This window comes from Protopterus annectens, chromosome 9.part0, assembly GCF_019279795.1.
Source record: "Protopterus annectens isolate FY-2018-M chromosome 9.part0, PAN1.0, whole genome shotgun sequence".
In the NCBI taxonomy this organism is placed as follows: Eukaryota; Metazoa; Chordata; order Ceratodontiformes; family Protopteridae; genus Protopterus; species Protopterus annectens.
Genome location: NC_056743.1, coordinates 192,633,633 through 192,654,302, shown reverse-complemented (window position 1 = coordinate 192,654,302; position 20,670 = coordinate 192,633,633). Strand labels below are relative to the sequence as shown.

General features: G+C 37.8%; 1 protein-coding gene across 1 annotated transcript in view; it reads right to left on the bottom strand.

Moving 5' to 3' along the window:
- Positions 1-20,670, bottom strand: part of USP47 (ubiquitin specific peptidase 47) — a 3,572,488-nt gene that overhangs the window by 2,393,024 nt on the left and 1,158,794 nt on the right. Inside the window, exon 11 of the mRNA XM_044082726.1 lies at positions 10,278-10,357. Coding sequence (XP_043938661.1) covers positions 10,278-10,357 — 80 coding nt within the window. The remainder of the gene's footprint in view (positions 1-10,277; positions 10,358-20,670) is intronic.

Below are 20,670 nucleotides of genomic sequence, written 5' to 3'. Positions count from 1 at the left end.
AGTATGGTGAAAGTAGCAGGATAGAGAAATCTAGGGTTAATAGGGAGGTGAAGGTTGTAGGCAGGGCTAAGAGCAGCATTCTGGGGATGGTAAGATTCCTTGGAAGGGTATAAGAGAAATGAGAATCCCACCCAAAACGGGTCGGTCAAGACGGCATGCAAGGAGTTACATGGCCTTAAAACAGACATACGCAGGAATATGAGGACTGTACAGGCAGATCAGTTGGCACAATGGTTAAGGTCTTTGCATCCCATGCATCCCATGCACAAGGTACACTGTTCGATCCTGACTTCTGGCTAATGACTGTATGGAGTTTGAATGCTCTCCCTGTGACTATGAGTGTCCCTCCCATCTCCCTGCCGTCCTTAGCAGCACAGACTCTAAATGATGTCCTATGACGGAAGAGGTGTGTAGATTAACCACTTTTGGCATCAAATGTGGTGTGCAGAATCCTCAGTAGGAGAACATGTATCACAGACTATGCACTGTGTCAGGGATAGCCACTTGGTGTAAAAACTGGCAGTAGGTGATTCGGATGAGTTGACGAATGTCATCAAATGGGCATGGCTGCTGATAAGTAGGTTGAAGATTTGACCTATGCAAAGGACACATGCTAATTGTGGGAGGAGTGTATGTGCCCTACTGGCCAGTGTGTGCTCGCCATAAAGTCCAGCAGCCCTGAGTCAGTAAGTTACTAGCCAGCTGTGGTCTATTTGCCTGGCATGGGTTACCAGGGATAGCTTTGTTGAGTGATAGCTGGACGTACAACCAAACAGCCAGCTAAACATGAATTAAGAATTGTTTCATTCCTGACAGGATGCAGCTTAGGCGTGGATGACATGATGGTAAGGAGAAGGCTGAACATCTCATGTATCCAGGAGAAAAGATGGAAAGTTAGTGCAGCAAAGACCAGTGTCCACTACACAGGATGAGGACAAATTAGAAATGGTGTGGGAAATCTGGAGAGGAAAAGACTTCAGAAGACAGTGAGAGATGTTATCAGCATTTGTGACAGACATATGGCAATCAGACTCCAGTGTAGCCCTATGTCCCACAGCAAGGATGTGATAGTGAAGAAAAAGAGTGAATTCAGACAGCAGTTTTAAGACCTACTGGATAAAGCAGGACAATGTGAATTGATTTTGATTATACATGACCTGAATGCACACATTGGGACAGACATAACAGGAAATAAAGACAGTGTGGACTTCTGTGTGGCAAATTGCTTGATGGTAGCAAATCCATGGTTCAGCAAGAAAGACAGTCACACAATAGCAGATGAGAATGGCCAACATGCAACTCAGGGAGAAATCCTCCTAATAAGGAAAGGGCAGTAGGGTACAATCAATGACTGCAAAGTCATCCCCAATGTAACAGTCAGCCCACAGCATAAATCAATGTTTGCAACAAAAAGCTGCAAGCAGTGGTCAGGGAAGGTCAACACAGACTAGGCTAAAGACTTAGAAGTTGACTTGAGGAGAAAAGCACAAGAGTTCAAGGAATTATTCAGGTCTCTAGCAACTGAAGAATAAGGGGAAAGAGGTAGGGATGAAGAAAGGCACAGCCTCAAACAACATGTGAGAGGACTACAGAACAGGTATGTGGCAGATTCGGGTATGGAAATAAAGTGCATAAGGAAATCTGGTGGTGGAATGCAGAAGTCCAAGAAAAAAATCAAAAGAAAAGAGTAGTGCAGGAAAAAGTGGGAGACAGAAAAAATGGACTAGGCTAGGATGAAATGAGTTGGCTAACAAAGAGCTTAAGAAAGGAGTTGCAATAGCAAAGAACAAGGCATATCTTCTGGAAAGTGACTCAATATATGTCACAAAGAAACTCTATCAGGTTGCAAGGCAAAGACAGAAAGATAAAGAAGACTGGCATCGCACACCCCTCATAACGGATGCCAGCAAAACCCTGCTCACCAGCCCACAGGAAATCAAAGGTGGATGGAAAGTGTAATTTCAGCAGCTTTTGAATAAAGAAAACTCCACAGAAGCTGCACTGGCCCAGCCAATGATGAAGGAAGAGGAGACTTCCAAGATGGCTGCACATTGAGTAACAGCTTACTTTCATCTCTCCCAGTGTGAAAACAAAAACTCAGAAGTGAGAGCCAGTGAACTCATTTTTGGGTAAATTGTGACAGTGAAACCTTTTCCAGGTTTTTTCAATGGAAAATGCTTGAGAGAGTGAAAAAAGCAGAAGAGTTGACCAGAAGAATCGAGAGTAGGTTGGATTTAGGAGATGGAGAGTAACAGGAATAAAATCAGCAACTCAGAAATTGACAAATAAATGAGGGATTATAAAGCATTACATATATTTGTTACACGTGACAGAACAAGAAAAAAAAACAAGAAATATTGGACTTTTTTGATTTTGTTAAACTTGTAGGGGACTCTAAAGAATGTGCCCTTCTTCATGTCATTAATATTTGTATAGTGCATGATGTATGCATGCTATAAAGTAAAGTTTTCTCAATTATTTTCAAGTGCAATATGGATACTAATGTAAACAGATGCCCCTGTTTTTTTCCTTCTTTTCGCTTTCTCCTTGTTCAGTTTTAAGAAATGTAGGCACTACAATGTAAAAAAAAAAAAAAAAAGACAGGCCTGTTTAAAAGAGTATAATGCAAGAAAAAAGTATGTGCTTTTTCTCATTTTTGCATAGGGGAATGAATGGATTATGGCTCTTGGCTTTATCTAGTAAGTAAGTTTTAAGAAAAAGCAAATAAATTAAAAAATAACAGGGAAGATGATAAAGTTTTCCTCTAGCAAATGAATAAATAAATAAAATATTTGCAGAAATAACTATGTATCTGGTTCTCATGCCTCCATGGAGACAATCTGATAGACAGCAACAAAAACAAGATACTACTTTCTTTTAATAGTTTTCTTTCAATGACTAAGAGATAATGGTTTGTGAAAGCATTCAAGTGTTTTCTCATTCTGGGACAGCAATAAAGATAAGACAAAACCAGACAGCACTTAGTAGAAGCACAGGCTGTACAATGTGTCTTAGCATGGATAACCTCCCTTTTAGGTTACCTCAAGTGTGTGTGTGTGTGTGTGTGTGTGTGAGGCTGTCAGTTTGGGACAACTGTTCTTACTAGGAAGGTAAAACTTCAATATTTGAAGATGTACACAGTTTTTTTAAGGTAAAAGATTTTTTGTATAGGGGTGCATTTGTTTTTTTTTTTTGTTTTGTTTTTTTGTTTGATGGCTTTCAATAAAACAAAAGGTTTTGTAAGATGTGACATAGGCTGAAATGGCTATGACAAAAAACAACTGTATAAAAGGTCAACCTGACAAACATTAGTGTGCGCATATAACACAAAACCTGGAATTAGATATTTAACAAAAAAATAAATAAAAAGATGGGAATAACAACTTCAACATAAAGACCGTTTCAATACTATCTTTAAATGTTAATGGTCTCAAGAGATATACGCAAAAAAGAAAGTACAAACTGCATTAAAAAATATAGAGTGCAAATAGCTATGCTACAGAAGACACACTTGGAATGAAATGAGCATGTGAATTTGATAAAAAAAGGTTTTCAGGATGTTATTCAGTGGAATACCTGGGACAAAGGAAAGGAGGAGTACTAATATTAATTGCAATAGGGACTCCAATAGTGATATATGAAGATAAAGATAATAATGGTAGACATGTTATACTAAGGGGCTACTGGCAAGGGAAGAGGAAGGAGGATTACACTGGCATGTATTTATATTCCACCTAAAACTGCTACAATGGGAGATTAAGAGCATTCTGGGAGAAATTAACAGTTTTCAGCAGGGACTGGAATTTGATTTGCAACAGGAAAGATGACGGGGGGCCCAGAAGGGAAAATATAACAAAAGAAGGTAGATTTTTGAAGAAATTTATGAAAATATTTGGCATGGAAGATGTGAATTCAGTAGTAGGAGTTTGGAGGAAATGTACATATTATTCCAGAATATAAAAAAAATTGTGCTTAGGCTAGATAGAATTTACATTTCCACAGGAACATGTGCATTTAGCTGAAAGTTCTGATACACATCCAATATCCAATTCAGATCATGTGCTAATGTTGTTGTTGCCTTTCGGCTTTTCCCGGTTAGGGGTCGCCACAGTGGAACTCCGGTCCGCTAATGATTGGCAGTAGATTTTCATGAACGCCGAGGTGCCAGCTCGACGTTCAACCTTCACCTAAGGCACGCCCATTTACGCATGTCTTTCGAACGCCCACCCAACCATGGGGAGGACATGCAGACTCCACACAGAAGGCACTCCACACACTCCAGCCGAGAATCGAACGGGAGAACCTCTTGCTGTGAGGCAACAACGCTACTGCTGCACCACCGCGGAATCATGTGCTAATAATAACTAAAATAAAAACACAGGATAATGAAATAAAAATGAAGAACTGGGACTTTCCCACCTATCTGATGAAAAGAGAGACATTTAAGAAAGGTAAGGAATGGTAGTGGAAATTATTCGCGAGTTATCAGAGAAGACAGAAATACCTTATGAAAATATAGCTAGGCAGTGGGCTAAAATTAAAGTGAAGTTTAAAAACAGGATAGAAATAAAAGAAAGAGGTGTGGTTAACACACAACAAGAAGTATTTAGGGGGACTGACAAATGTTAAAGTATTGCAGAACAGGGGGAACCTCACAGAACACGAAGAGAAGCAATTGCAGAATGCTAAGCAGAAAATAAAGGATGACCTCAACAATATGCATGATTTTAAAAAGACTGCTGTTAAACATCTGTTTTTTTACAATGCCAGAGCACAAAAACTTTAAGTGCAACAACTCAGGCAACAGAAAATAGAAAGGGTTGTCGCCAAGCTTAGGGAGCCTATAACAAGTATGGTAACAAGAGATTCTTGTAAAGTACTAGAAATATTTTGGAAATTTTATGAAAGTCTGTATAAAGCAAAAAATGGAGATGCAGAAAAGGTATAAATGGAAACGTTTACTGAAGAATTAAATATGCCAAGGTTACAGGTAGATAAGGCTCAATTACCAACAGTGAGGATAGGTGGAGATAAGACAAAAACAGTGCTATATAACCAATCAACACAAACGTCCCCAGGAACAGATGGTATTCCTATGGAAGTCTGGAAGCTAGGATGGAAAAAACTGATAAAGATCTGGAAGGTTTTGTTTAACAGTATTTTAAGGGAGGAGAAACACCAACATCCTGGAAGAAAGCAGTGGTGGCTGCGATACCCAAAGAGGGTAAAGACCCATCAGATCCAGCTTCATACAGGCCCAGTTCAATCCTAAACCATGATAATAAAGTGTTTATCTCTACAATGGCAAAAAGAATGGCAAAGGTGATTCCAAAACTGACAGACACGAATCAATGTGGTTTTGTGGAGGGGAGCCTTTGACAACATTAACAGAACATTGATGATCCAGAGGGAAGCTGAATGTAAGAAAATACCACTGTTGTTAGTGGCTTTGGATGCAGAGAAAGCTGGGAGTTTATGAGCAGGTCAATGGAAGCATTTGCAATCCTTGATAATAGGAGAAGATAAGAGGGATTGGAGGTGAAAATTAAAGAGGGAGGGCTCCTCTCTGACAATTTCTGTTTAAGCATTGTGACTTGGCAGGGGTAACCTCTCTCCCCCTTTGTTATCTTCATTATATTTAGAACCACTGGCAAAGAAGAGAGACTCATAAATTCAAGATATAATTGATATGGTAGTCAAGAAAAGCTGGCTCTATTTGCAAATATTATTTCATACCTGATAAAACCAGAAAAGGACATTTCAGTGTTGTGGAACATTTTTAGGCAGTTTCAAATTTTTTCAGGATATAAAATTAATGAAGCTAAAATAAAGACAATAGCTGTAAAATACATACCCACACACAAATTTTTTCACTAATACCCATATTTATGAGGATACGATAAAATGAAGTTCTTAGGAGTATGGATTAAAAAGGATTCTGGTGTGGCAGCTGAGGATATGTGGGAAGAGAATAAACAAAAGATAATACAAAAACTGAGAAATTGGAAGCTCTGCTATATGAATATGGATAGCCAGATATACGAAGTTAAAATGTTTTTAGTCCCTTTAGTTTTATACACAGGTCAGGCACATTTTTATCAAGCAGAGAAAAAGCTGTGGATATCAATTAATAAAGAGCTGAAGGATTTTACCTGGAAATGGAAGATGGCAAGAGTCAAGTGGGATAAGATGATTCTTCCAATTGAACGAGGTTGTTTGAGATTTCCCAATGTGAATGGGTATTTGAGAGCTACACAGTTAAGGCTCCTACACATACCACAAGCAAAAACCTATAATTCAGCGTGGAAAGGGAAAATGATGAAACAGGGGAGCTCAAGAAACAGAGAGACTGTGATTTTGGATGCAGATCATTAAGGAAAAGAACAATAACCATGCAGAATACTATATTCACAAATTAGCAGAAAGTATTCTAAGAACTAAGCCAACACGGGAATGGAGAAAGGAGATTCTGCCAATATGGATGACTGCAATTAGGGATACAGACAATAGCCAAGACGGGGCTGGAATTTATTGGAGAAAACTGGTAAAAGAACTAAAGTATTGGGAGCAAATAATTAAGACAGAGAAAGGTAACAGAATGGGAAGATGTCAAGAATTTATTTGGACTGCAGGAGAGAGAATGCCTTCCCTTATCAAGGACTGATATCAGAGTATACGCAAAGAGAAAGAAATAGGGGGATCTTATGCAAAAGACCAGCACTGGTACAGTTTTAAGTAGAATCTAGAACAGAAGTTGCTGTTAAAAAAGGAATAATTAATAGAGCATACAAAATATTGCATGATCACTACAAGGATCAATCAAACGAGTTTAGAAAGGATTGAGAAGAGAAACTGGATAAGCAAATCACAAAGAAACAATGGGGTATATATTTAAGTTTCCTAATATGCAATTAAGTCTAGAAGATTTAGGATGTTTGCTTGGAAGTGTTTATATCGGTATTTTTATACGCAAAGTAGACTCCAAAGACTTTTTTCATCAGGAAGACAGCAAATGTTGGAGGTGTGCTGGAGAAGAAAGGTAACTGGGAACATATTTTTGGGAATGTAAAGACTTTGCGGACTTTACAGATTCCCTGCAGACTGCTCTGGCAGAGATACTGGGTGAGCAAGTTGGTGTAACTAAGGAAATTACTTTTTTGAGCTACGACACAGAATCATAACTGACACAGTAAGGCCTTGCTGAGTCTAAATATAGTGGCTGCCAACAAAAAAAACAATTACTAGAAAATGAAAATCAAAGTCAAAAACAACTTTACTTGGAAGTACTGAATATTGTAACAGAGAGAAAACAACTGGAATTGGGATCTTTAGAAAAGGATAGGAACAAATTACTTAGGAAAAAAATGGGAATTGTGGGAACAATACATGCAGAGAAGGAAAGAGGTTTAAAAGAAGGTAGGATTTGAATGAGCAATGTAATGTTTGACTGACAATGACTGGATAGATTATAAGTGATGTATAATGTTTGCAACTACAACTATGTCAATATTGTTTGTGAATTATAATGAAGCAGACAATTTTAATACCAACACAAATGTAAAATAACAATAAAATAAGTACTTTCATTCTAGTAATACAAAAATTCTGTATTAGTGGAATGAAAATGCTTATTTTATCATTATTTTACATTTGTGTTGGTATTAAAATTTTCTGCTCTGCTTCATTACTTGGACCAGTCACTCTCCATTTCTGCAGTTTGTGTTTGAGTTGGTTTGGTTTTTCTTTGGCTTGTTGATTAATTTGTGATTCATAATGTTTGCATCTAAGATTATGTCAATATGGTTTGTTTTCATTCATATAAATGTATGACTCCCTAAGTCATACGTGATAATTTAACAAAGATGTATCTTGTTTAAAAAAAAAAAAAAAAAAAAACGACAGATGAGGAGAAGCCCACCTTTGAAGAAGAAAGAACATCACAAAGAAAAATGAAGTCAGGGAAAGCAGCAGGCTCAGATGAAGTCACAGCATATATGATCAAGATGTTGGGTTAGATGGGAAGAAATGACTGCTAAAGCTACCCATAGCAGTATGGAGAGAAAGCAGCATCCCAGGTGACTGCAGAATAAGCATATTAGTGCAAGTGTACAAGAACAAAGGAGATGTCCACAACTGTGGGCAGTTCAGAGGTATCAAACTCCTGTTACACTGAATGAAAGTTCTGGCAAAGGTGACTGATAAATGAATATGCAGAGTACTAGAATGCAAGATGGTGGAGGAACAGTTCAGATTCAGATTAGGATGCAGCACAACCAACCAGATGTTTGTAGTGAGGCAGATAGTTACCAACAGTCTGATAGAGCATTCCTAAACTTGGAGAAGGTATAGGACAAGGTCCCAAGCAAGCTGACTTGGTCAGCCTTGCACTGTTTCAAAGTCCCAGAAACATTGGTAGAATTAGTGCAGGCTACGTACAAGGACCCAATGACTCAAACATGAACAATGTTCTGGCTCACAGAGGGGCACCCACTGTGAGCGTCTGTGCATCAGGGTTCAGCTCTGAGCTCACTGCCATTTATACTGGTGATAGACTGCATCAGCAAAGAGGCTGGAGGGGGCAGAACAACAAAGTTCTATATGCAGATGATGTGGTATTACAGGCTTACTCTAAGCAAGAACTTCAGCAAAGTTTAGGGGAATGGAATTTAATGCAAAACTGAAGGCACATGGGATTAAACTGACTACAGGTAAGACAGTTGTAATAGCTGCAAATGGGGGAAGTAAAAAAAAAATGAATTGAGACAGAAAGGAAAACAGTGGAACAGATTAACAGCTTCAAGTATCTGGGAGGGGTGGTAGAGGAAAATAGAAGTCTGAATGATGAGGTCAAAGATAGAATCAGAGGGGCTGCAGCCAACTGGCACAGAGTGTCAGGGTTAGTGTATAATAGAAGAATGCCAAAGAAAATGAAAATGAAAGTGTACAAAATAGTGCAATGGTGCAGCCAGTACTACTGCTTATTACAGAAATGTGGGGAGTAAAGGCAGCGCAGCTGGAAAAGCTAACAGTGAATGTGATGAAGTTCCTGAGATGGTTAGCAGGATGCACACTGTGGGACAGACAAAGAAATGAGGACATCAAAGCAGAATTGCAAGTAGATCCAATTTCAGAGAAGATCAAAGAAAGCAGATTGTGGTAGAATCAGGCAAACAAAGATGAAATATTTAAGTATAACACCAGTACACTACATAGTAAAAAAAATGGAATGGTCGGGATAAAAATTTTTTATCCTTAAAAAAATAAATACATAACACATAATGGAACAACTTCAAATATGAGATGATAGAAATGTAGTCAGTGAGAAGGAAGGATAGTAGCCAAATGGTGTGAATATGATGAATGAAATAATTAAGTTACTGTAATAGCAAAAAGAACATTGTAAACCCTGGTTTTGGACCGAGTCTGCTGTAGAAAAGTTAAGAGTCCATACTAGCAATGAGATAATTGGATTGTTCGCGTCTTTCGGCTTTTCCCGGTTAGGGGTCGCCACAGCGGAACTCCGGTCCGCTAATGATTGGCAGTAGATTTTTACGTACTGGCTTGCCGGGCCTAACGCACAACCTTCAACGAAGGAACGCCCATTCTCGCATGTCGCTATACAGAAGATGCTCTACAGACCAAAAAACGTGGGAGGAGCATGTCTAACATGGAGATTATTTCAGTGTGTAAGCTTGAGTTTATATTTGTTATAATAAAGTCACACTTAAAGCTAACATTTTCTGGGGAACACACAACTGACCTTAAATGAAAAAAACCTAAAAATGTAGGCAACTTTATTTTTAAGTACAAAAGTAGTATAGTGACAATACTATTAAAATACAAATTGCTGGTATTTTACTGACTGAGAAAAGTATAAGGGCTGGAAAAAAAACAGTTGTGATGTTAAACAGTACAGACTGATTAATGGTTAAGGAATGTCAAGCAGAAGACAAGTAAGCAGCTTAAGCACAACACATGCAGTAGAAACAGTCATCAAACATTTGGGGGGGGGGTATACATAATGGTCATAGAAAATATCATTTAGAGAGAGAGAGAGAGAAAAGACAAAAGAATCTATTTGTTACACTGTTCATAGAATACTCTTTAGAAACCATACAGAAAGTTCCAAAAAGACTGCATTCTGCCTACTTCAAGCAGTTGCAGAGTTTTCCAAAGGCAATGTTTCAATTAATTGCAGTACCTATCTACAGGACTGTGACACCACATTTAGCCAAACAATTAAAAGAAAATGTATGCAATTCTACTGTTTTATGTACCTGCTCAGTTTGCCTCCACTTCTGTTCCAATGCATCAAACATGACTCGACAAAGCTCTTGTACATCGTGCTGCTGCCAGGCTGTTATACAGATAAAAGATAACTTTCAATGACAGGTAAAACAAATTTCCACAAACATAGCCAGTCTAATTCTTACATACAGTAAGGATATCTAAAACATACAGACAAAATCTGTTTACATACGAGTTACAAGTGTTACACCAAACACTGAAAAGTCATGTTTACCTGGAATACACCAACTACTTATTGTTAGATGACAAACTAGATACATCTTATTTTTTATTATGGGCATATTAAGAGAGAAACATCTAACATTCAGGTCTCAAACAGAAAACCCAAGAGCAATTTTGCTGACATTTTAGAACAGATGCCCTTTTGTGAGGATTCTATTATGCCATTTGTTGCGTCTGTTCTAAAATTTGCTGACCCCTAGTGGTCCTCTTGTAAATCTTACTTGACCAATCAGATTAAAAGGGTTCAAAGGAAATGGACAAAGGGAATAGCTGGCCTGGAATCATCTGATTATGCAACCAGCCTCAGGGAGAATGCTCTCCTTGTCCTAATATGGCTAGATCTAATTCTAGTCTATAACTACAGGGATGAATACTTGTTTATTTTTTGGCCTTGCAACTGGCAGTACACTTTAAATATACAGGGTTCTAAATGGAACTAGCATCACAAAAATAGATATAACAGGACAAATTGGTTTGTGGAACAGATAGTTTGTGACACATTAAACCACTCAATGTCGTCTTTTCTGGTGAAAGACATGCAATGCATAAGTATGGTAATTTGGAAGAGGATATAGGGCTGGTTAACAAAAACTCATAGTCTAGAAATTTAGATACGCATCTACTCTCCATTCCTTTTTTTTTTTATTTTATTGCTTTCCTTTTTCAATTTATTACTGCATAGTAATTTGGTTGCCAGAGTAGTGTCAAATAAGACGGCCACTTATACGGTAGAAATGACCAAATTTAGGTGGTATAAAAGGAATTTAACAAGATTATCAATAAACTACCCAGGAAAACAATGAAGACTTCATGACTGCTTGGTGCAACCACAAGCACCAAAGCAGCCACATTTCAGCTTTGTTGCCAATACATGCTCAATCAAAACATTACTTGAACTGTATACCACCCATTACTCAGTATTGCTAAAAAAGCTCGCTAAAAGTCTCAAACCTGCTTCTTAATCCCAACAAAACCAAATTCACGCTAATTACTTCCAAAACTAATACTATAACTAAAAGTAATGTTTCCCTCATTCTCAAACTGCACCATCATCACAACAGTGTCACACACTGAACTTCTAGGTCTTGACTTTTGATAAAAACCTAAAATTTGATCTACATACTCAATAAGTAATCACAAAAACTCATTAAAACTTGATTTTCTCTACAGAACCAAACCTTTTCTAATGGACTATATTCAAAATTACTCTGCTACTTGAATATACCTGGTAAGGTCATTCACCTTCTACTTTAGTATTGACAGAGTAGCCATTATAATTTGTTACTCTCAACTATTATACATTACAGTTCTTCTGACTGTATATTCCAGCGTTTACCTTACATGGCAGACTGATCTCTTATGTTGCTTCTTCTCACCTCCATTTAAAGCCATGTCACATATTTCCCAAGATTTTTTACTTCAATAAAACAAACACAAAAGCTAAACAGATTACCAAACTCCATTCCTTTTTATCTTGCAACAAACACATAAATATGTATATTTTTCAAAAACAAAATTTACCCCTCTAGATAGCAGCAACTGCCTCAAATCAACAGCTGTGCCCACGCATTACCTATTCTAAAATTAAGGTTACTCACACTAAAATGCATGTAAAAGCTTGTGTTCCCACTGTGACTGCTCTCTGTTCTTTTCTTATCTCTACTCCCCTCTCATATGTGTAAAACACTTCACATACTTGCAGTAAACATTAATTTTTAGCCCCCAAACCAAAAAAAAAGTGAACTTGCGAGCATTTAATAGCCTACATTGTACACTTATAGAAAATACATTAAAGTATTAATTGTGCAAAGAAGGGAACTACGTTCATGACTTATTCAGTTCCCACATGTCGCTCGTCCGGTCAGGATAAAACAGATGAATAGTTGTGGGTTTGGTTCAAGCAGCTTTATTATATATAAACACATCAGGATTAAGGCTTAGTGACAAACTTAAATAAACTTATAAACAGACTGACTACTGCACTCATACATGCTAACATTCTTGCTGTTCTTTCAAAATGGCACTGCTGCCCACATGTGCTTACTATTTTATATGCATGTGCCTACACTTGGAAATGCTTCTCAAAGTTACAACACACACTCTGTTCCACATCCTCCCTCTTTGAGAAATAGGTCAAGCACTAAAATGACAGCATTCACTGACATGCAATTATACAGAAATGATCCTCTGACATGAAATTATACAGAACTAACTCTTTGACATGCAAACATACAAAACTAAACACATATAAAAGTCATGTCTAAGTTGCTGTGCATTTTATACTAGGTCTAGAAATACAACCTGATCGTGTAACATAAAAATCAGAATTGGATCTAGCAAAAGAAATGGTCTTTAAGGAATGTTCAACTTTAGGGACATCTGGGACATAATCTTCTTCAATATGAACATTGTCTGGGTTGCTCTGAGATCTAGAGTTTGCATCCCAGGTACGATGCTGTGATATCAATTCAGACACTGGAAGAAGATGCCTGCGGTTTATCAGGGTATTCTATAGCCTTAGACTCCACTAAGTAGGCTCTTGACTCGGCACATATACCTCTCATTTGCCCACTTAGATTAAAGCCTTTCACCATTTGCATCCTCACTCTGTCTCCTATCAACAGACGAAGAAATCTGCTCGTTTTATCATAGCTGGACTTCCGAAAGGAACATTTCTTAAATAGTTGGGCTTTAATTGTTCTGTTGTTTTTAGCATTAGGCACCAACAAACTACAACTGATAGGCAAGGTTGTTCTGGTTTGCCTAGATAGAGGTCTCTGAGCAGGCAAACCAAGTACGTTGTCACTGGGTATATTTCTGAGATTAAGTAAATTCAAGAAGACATCGGTATGGTCATGCTTTGACCTCTGCACTGCATGTTCAGCCAGGCCATTTGACTGTGGGTATTCTGGACTGCTAGTAATATGGATAAAGTCCCACTCTTTTGCAAATTTCTGAAATAACTGACTGGTAAACTGGGTACTGTTATCAGAAATAACTGTGTGGATGACCATGGACTGAGAAATGACATTTCAAATTAGTAACAACAGTACTAGTCGTTAGGTTAGGTAGCAACCTGATGTCAAACCAGTTCAAATAAGAGTCTACCAACACTAAGTAATACTGACTGTTCCATTCAAAGATGTCAGTGGCTACTGCTGACCAAGGTAGTTCAGGAATCTGGCTTAGCTGAAGCGGCTCTTTTTGCAAATGCAGTTTAGTACTACTATACACTGAACAACATGAAAGCACTTTATCAATGCCTTTTGACAGAGAGAGCCAAAATACTAGTTCTCTCGCCATTCTTTTGGTAGCTTCAGAACCTGAGTGGCCATGATGCAAAATCTGAATGTATTGATGCTGTAAGGAAGTAGGAACAATAATTTAGGACCTTTGAAAAGGATACCATCTTTCATCAACATCTTATCTCTAAAAGGAAAATAAGGTTGTACTTTTTGCGGTACACAAGATTGCTCTGATGGCTATCCAACATTAATGAAGTGGTTGAGCCTCTGCAAAACTGGATCTGTCTTTGTATGATCTCTCAGCTCATCAGGTCTTGTGGCAGACAAATTACACACTTCCATGATACCAAAGTCAAAATTTTCTGCATCAAGTTGTTCTGTGGTATTTCTTGGTGATATGGATAAGGTATCAGCCAGATAAAGAAGTTTGCCTTTTGTATAGACCATCTTGAAGTTGTACTTTTGTAACCTGAGCATCATTCTTTGTAGTCTTGCTGGAGCTGTATGCATAGGCTTCTTTAAATAGTGACTAGAGGTTGATGATCAGTTTCGATCTGGATAGCTCTACAGGAAATATAATCAGAAATTTGAACATGAGAACACAATTGCCAAAAGTTCATTCTCAATTCGAGCATACTGCATTTCAGTTTGGAAAAGAGTTCTAGATGCATATGCAACTGGTCTGCCCTCTTGAAGAATAACTGCACCAAGACTGAACTTTGAAGCCAGGAAAGAATTATTGGTTGCGGACATCACAGTATCTCAGTGTAAGTGGACTGGCAATTGGCTGTTTGAGATTATCAAATGCTCTTTGTTGCTGTTCCAACCATGACCAGGCAACATTTTGCATGCCAGCTCTTTTAAAGGTGCTAATAAACTCACTGAAGGCAGGTATAAACTTGCCCAAACAGTTAACCATACCAAGGAAACACTGTAGGGCTTGGACATTGTCTGGAGCTGGCATCTCAAGAATGGCTGCTTGTTTGGAAGCATCTGGCTATAAACCTGTACTGGTAAATAAATGACTTACATAAGTAACTTCTGGTAGCCTGAATTTACATTTCAGAGGATTGAGCTTCAAAGTTCACTTCACGCGCTCTGTCCAGAACTTTCCGAAGGTTTCAACCATGCTCTGCTTCTCGATTACCTCTAATTAGTAAATCATCCACTATTATAGCACATGGATAACCAAAGAAATATGCTCCATTACGTGCTGACAAACTTCACTGGCAGAAATTATTCCAAAAGGCATTCTGAGAAATCTGTATCTATCAGAGTACTGAATGTAGCCAGTAGAGAAGATTTGCAAGCAAGCATTACTTGCCAAAATGAACTCTTTTCATCCAAGACAGAAAAAAAGAGTGATACTTGGCAACCTCCTCGACTGTATGTATAGGATGATGAGGTCTCTTGGGTCAAATGCACACTCTAATTTCATCTGAGCTTTTCTTATGAGCAACTACTGTGGAAGACATCCACTTGGTTCTTTGACTGAACAAATCACACCTTACTGCACCATCTTATCTAACTGGACCTTGACTTTGTCCTGCATAGCTACTGGAACTCTCCTTGCTGGACTGAGCACTGGACTGACCTCTGGGTCTACTTTCATAGAGTACACAACAAGAAGTTTGCCTAGCTTGTTGTCGAAAACATCAACATATTCTGAGACAATAGCATCAGTGAAGCTGGAACTAGGACATGTGCTTAGATGATGGACTTTTTTGGTAAAAGAAAGTAGTTTTATTCTTAAACTTTCTCTGAGACCTAATAATGACAGCACAGGTCTTCTGACTACATAGAATTACAAGCTGTAACTGTTCCCAGCCGAATACCATGAAAGCACTACTGAGCCTTCGGTTTGAATCTCTTCACCTCCATAAGCCACAAGCTTTGCACAATTAGCCAAATTAAGTTGTTCACCAGCTCTTACTCTAGCAAATGTTTCTGCTGACATAACATTACATTTTGAACCAGTGTCTACTTTGAGCTATGTGGATTTACCATTGATCAGGACAGTACAAAACACTTCATTCTTTGCCAACAAATATACTGCATTAACCTTTTCACCAACCACTGATAAACCATCTGCATAGAAAGTAGGGTTGCAGCTTTCTATATGATCAACTTGCTTTTTTTGAGTGACCTTTCTTAATAACTGAATGAGGCTTGCTTCATTTATAAAAGGTTTGAAAGTGGTTCCATTTTTTACACTTGTGGCATTGCTGACCAAATGCTAAGCACTTCTCAGTTTCAGACTCATGACTGGCGCCACAACTACGGCAGTGAACAATAAGACTTGACTTGGGTTTTGCTGACTCACCCTTACACTGCACTGAGCATGTCCGTTTCACTGAGATAGTCATAGCACTTGCTGGAAAGTTATGGGTTCTCTCTAGAAAACCTGAGAGGGCTGCAGCTGACATGTGCTTAGGCCGGTTTCTGCTAGTCACATGCTGCATACTGTCTACACTTGCTCTAGAGGCTGTTGAAACCACGCTCTTATCACTTGCAAACATACTTGTGCACCTTTCTGTAAGCTCATGAATTTGACAAATCTCTATGGCTTTGCTCAGTGTTAAATCACTGTCAAAAAGAAAAATCTTTCTCACTGCAGCATTAACACAACACACACGCCTGTCCTTTATCACCTCATCTTTCAAATCACCAAATCTGCACATTTTAGCTTTATTTTTTAAGTCAGTGATATAAGCTGCAAAAGTTTCTCCTGGCTTTTGGTCTCTTTTATAAAATAGGTGCCTCTCTAATGCAACATTTGTCTGAGGGTTACACATTTCCCTAAATGTACATTTCAATCACTCAGGGTCCTCTCTTGATTCAGCCGGTACAACAATATGGCAGTTTCCCCCTCTTCTGCATATACTTTTGGTGCATGCACAAATTAATGCTTTCTTTCAGTGGCTTCTGACCCCACTGAGTTAAGCAGAATAAATGTCCTTGTATGTGCATGTTTGTCAGAAAAAGCTGCTTGTATGAAAATATTGTATTATTACTCAAATACTCTCCAATTCTCTGCAATGTTATGATCAAACATAAGTGGACTGAGTCTACGAAATGCCTCTGCCATAGCAACACACAGCAGTGAAGCTGCTTGAAATAATATATGAACATGCACACACACACACACACACACATACATATATATATATATATATATATATATATATATATATATGTGTGTGTGTGTGTGTGTCTGTCAGAAAAATATGCCAGAACTTCTAAGGCCAATAGAACAGACTCAAACAACTGCACTTTTCTAAATAAGTCTCCATAGCACACTTTAAAATCACTTTACTTAGAGAAACCACCATTTATCAGTGTAAGAGACACTTTGAAATGACAGCACTTTGCGAATGAAGTGTACGCGGCACAAGACAAAGTAAGAAACACTTCAAAATGAATGCACTTTGCAAATGAACTGTATACAGCACAAGAAACTTTTGAAAATGGTTGTACTTTGTGAAATAACTGTACAGTGTAAGAAACACTTTGAAATGGTGGCACTCTGTGAATAAATGTACACAGCATAAGAAACTTTTCAAAACGACTGTGCTTTAAGTGCACTTTGCAAAATAAATGTACTTTACAGTAAACTCTGAAATAATTGCACTGTAATAAAGCACACACTGCCAACACTTTGCACACACTGAGATACTTCGAACAACTACAGTTAAGCTTTGAATGGCTTTGGTTAATACAAAATAGTATCTCATGCCAAAATAAGGTCGTTTACTAAAAAACATGCGGTCGCCTTGCTTTTCTAAGCTTATTTTTGTCCTTTTACTGTACTCGTTATGCCCATCTGACCTCTTAAGTTCCTTATACTTTTCTTGTGCTCGTTTTACTTTAAACATGCTCATTATGCAAATCGGAGATAACTCTGAACCCCATACAAGTATTTCTGACAATTTTATCAAATATTGTGGTTTCAAACACTTCATTTAATTAACAATTCATTTCGTGCCTTTTGTTTGATTGTGCTACTCGTTTGATTAATAATGTGTTTTGTGCTTTACAAATGCTTTGTATCATTTTCTTTGCAAAATAAATCATTTGTGCAAGTTTCTGTTACCCTAAGTTCATTTCTGGCCCTTTTTAATTGTTTGAGCACTGTATCACCCAACCTGCTCAACATACCTTCACCATCAGCTCTGCACCTCGTGGCTTAAAGAAGTTACACTCTCAATCCCAGTTCTGGCACCATATCACTTGTACAGTCAGGATAAAACAGACTGACAGTTGTGGGTCTGGTTCAAGCAGCTTTATTATATGCAAATACATCAGGATTAAGGCTTAGTAACTTAAACTTATAAACAGACTGACTACTGCACTCAAACATGTTAACACTCTGTCTGTTCTCTCAAAATGGCACTGCTGCCTGCACATGCTCACTATTTACATACACATGCCTACACTTGGAAATGTTTCTTAAAGTTACAACATGAGCTCTGTTCTACACCACAGTTTTAAACTTCATCAGTTTCTCACTAAACTGCTTGCACCGCTAAATGTTAATTACATTGTACCTTGCACATTTCATTCAGTACGCAGTCTTCAGACCGCTGATTAATTCCTTGCACCTGCAGACTGCTGACCTCAAAGTAAAAGCTGTTGGCAATGAAAAGAAACATCTAATAACTTTGCAAATGCATGAAAGAATCTTTGAAGATTTCACTCAGAATACAATGATCAGACCTTTTATGATTACCCTCCTTGCACCTGCAGACTTCTTGTCTCCAAAAGAAAGCATCTGCTAATGGACAAAATATTGAATAACTCTGAAGACACAAGGAGAACCCATTTTCCACACCTTTTGTCATTTTCTTCTTATTTTTCAAACACGCTTGCTTTAAAAAAACTTTAGTTGCAGCTTAAATTAAGGATATATTAGTCTAGACATCCACCTCCATACAAATGGGAGAAATATTATTTGATATACAATGTAATCAATATATTTTTACATTCCCCCCACTCAAGCATCCCAGTATCACAATACATTAACTTACTTGCCTGTTTTTGTCTTTATTATCTTGTTACAATGAAAATAAACCATATACATATGTGTTATACTGTTAACCATTATCATTCACTCCAGCATAACACACTGCTCAGTTCCTACCTTGCTGTAAACCTCACTCTTGTCCCTGAACATTATTCGGGTGTAAATCACAATATCGAAAGCTGACAAGTTCAAAGCTCAAAACTTTGAACTTGCAACCTCGAAAATGGAAAGCATTGAAACGTAAAGCGGAGATTGCCATAGAGTGTGGGAAGGGAAGATTTACCTTTACTGCACTGTAGTGCAATCTCGGAGTTGGTATATTTAAGTAGAGGGGGTGTGGGGGTGCAGGGGGGCTTGCCCCCCCTGCACAGACTGGTTTTTGTGTTGTTTTGGGTGTTTAGTGTTTTTTTTCCACGTTCGATGCTGTCAAATTTAGAAGTTGCAAGTTCAAAGTTTTGTGCTTCGATAGTGTCAGCTTTCGATAATCTGATATAAACCAACACTATTCTGCATGCTTTGTCCCCATACATTCCATTTATTTCTATGCAACTTGCTTCTTCATTTATCTAAAGATCACAACTTTGGTTCCTTTATTCTCCTTTACAACAGTCAGTACTTCAATTATATATGGTTTATACTTTGACTTACATTTCCTAGCAATTGTTTTTGGCAGCCAACAACATTATACTTGATATGGCTTTATAATACTCTATAATATATAATAATAATTTCCTTAACTGCAGTAATTTTCGCCCCAGCCTTTCGGACAAAGTACTCCATGGAATTTTTAAAATCTGCCAGCTCCCTATTTTCCCCAAAACATGTTCTTAATTACCTCTCTCTTTCCCATCACACCTCAAACATCTGTTATCTACTTGAGAAACAATTCTCTGAAGTCTTCTTGGGATATAAAAATACCCATGCAAACACTTCCAAGCAAAAATCCTAAATTTCTGGAGTTTGCTGTATTCTTGGGAGCCAAACCGATCTGCACCAGATTCTCCTTTACAAACTTCATTTTCAGTCTCTCTTATCTTTTCTAACCTTCACTGACTGCTACGCCCTTCTAAGTATCTCCCTTTTAACATTCGCTTCTGTTCCAGACCCAAATAAAAATTCTACCACAGCTAGTATTTCACTTTACGCTTCCCCATTATTTATTTATTTTTACTTTATCTTCATTAATTATACATACCAAAAAGACACAAAACTGTCTCGACACGTCTCACTAAAATGTCCCTTTTCTGGATTTATCAAGTACAAAATAATATCACCTATACAAAAAGCTAAATTTTCCCAGAGTACCATACCAGATGTATCCTTGAATTTACTAGCCTTTTATATTCATTGCAAATGGCTCTAAATGCAAAGCAAATAATAAAGGGAAAGAGAACATCCCTGCCCGGTTCCTTGGTTAAAACATAGCTTGACAAATAGGAACTCTTTCATATTAAATTCTAGCCTCCAACCCTTCATATATCCTCCTAATTAACCCTATTACTCTAGCATAGAAATTTAATGTTTCCATTGCTCTACTCACTCTACCTGACTCTACTGAATGCTCTTTTTTTGCATCAAGCCTCACCAAAAGCAGAGGTATTTTCTTACATTCTGCTTCTCTAAGGATCATCATCACTCTACTAATGTTGCCAAATGTTTGCCTCCCCTCCGCAAAGCCATACTGATCCATCTCTAACAATTTTGGCAACATCTTTACCATTCTCTTATCTAGTAGATAAAAAACACAAGTGAACCAGGCACAACGACAACTGCAGTTCAATCTCCACAAAGGCAAAACTCAGTCCTGGATAAAATAACTCCTTCTTTTATTCAAAAACATAAATAAATGATGATGAGCTTCCAATCCACAAG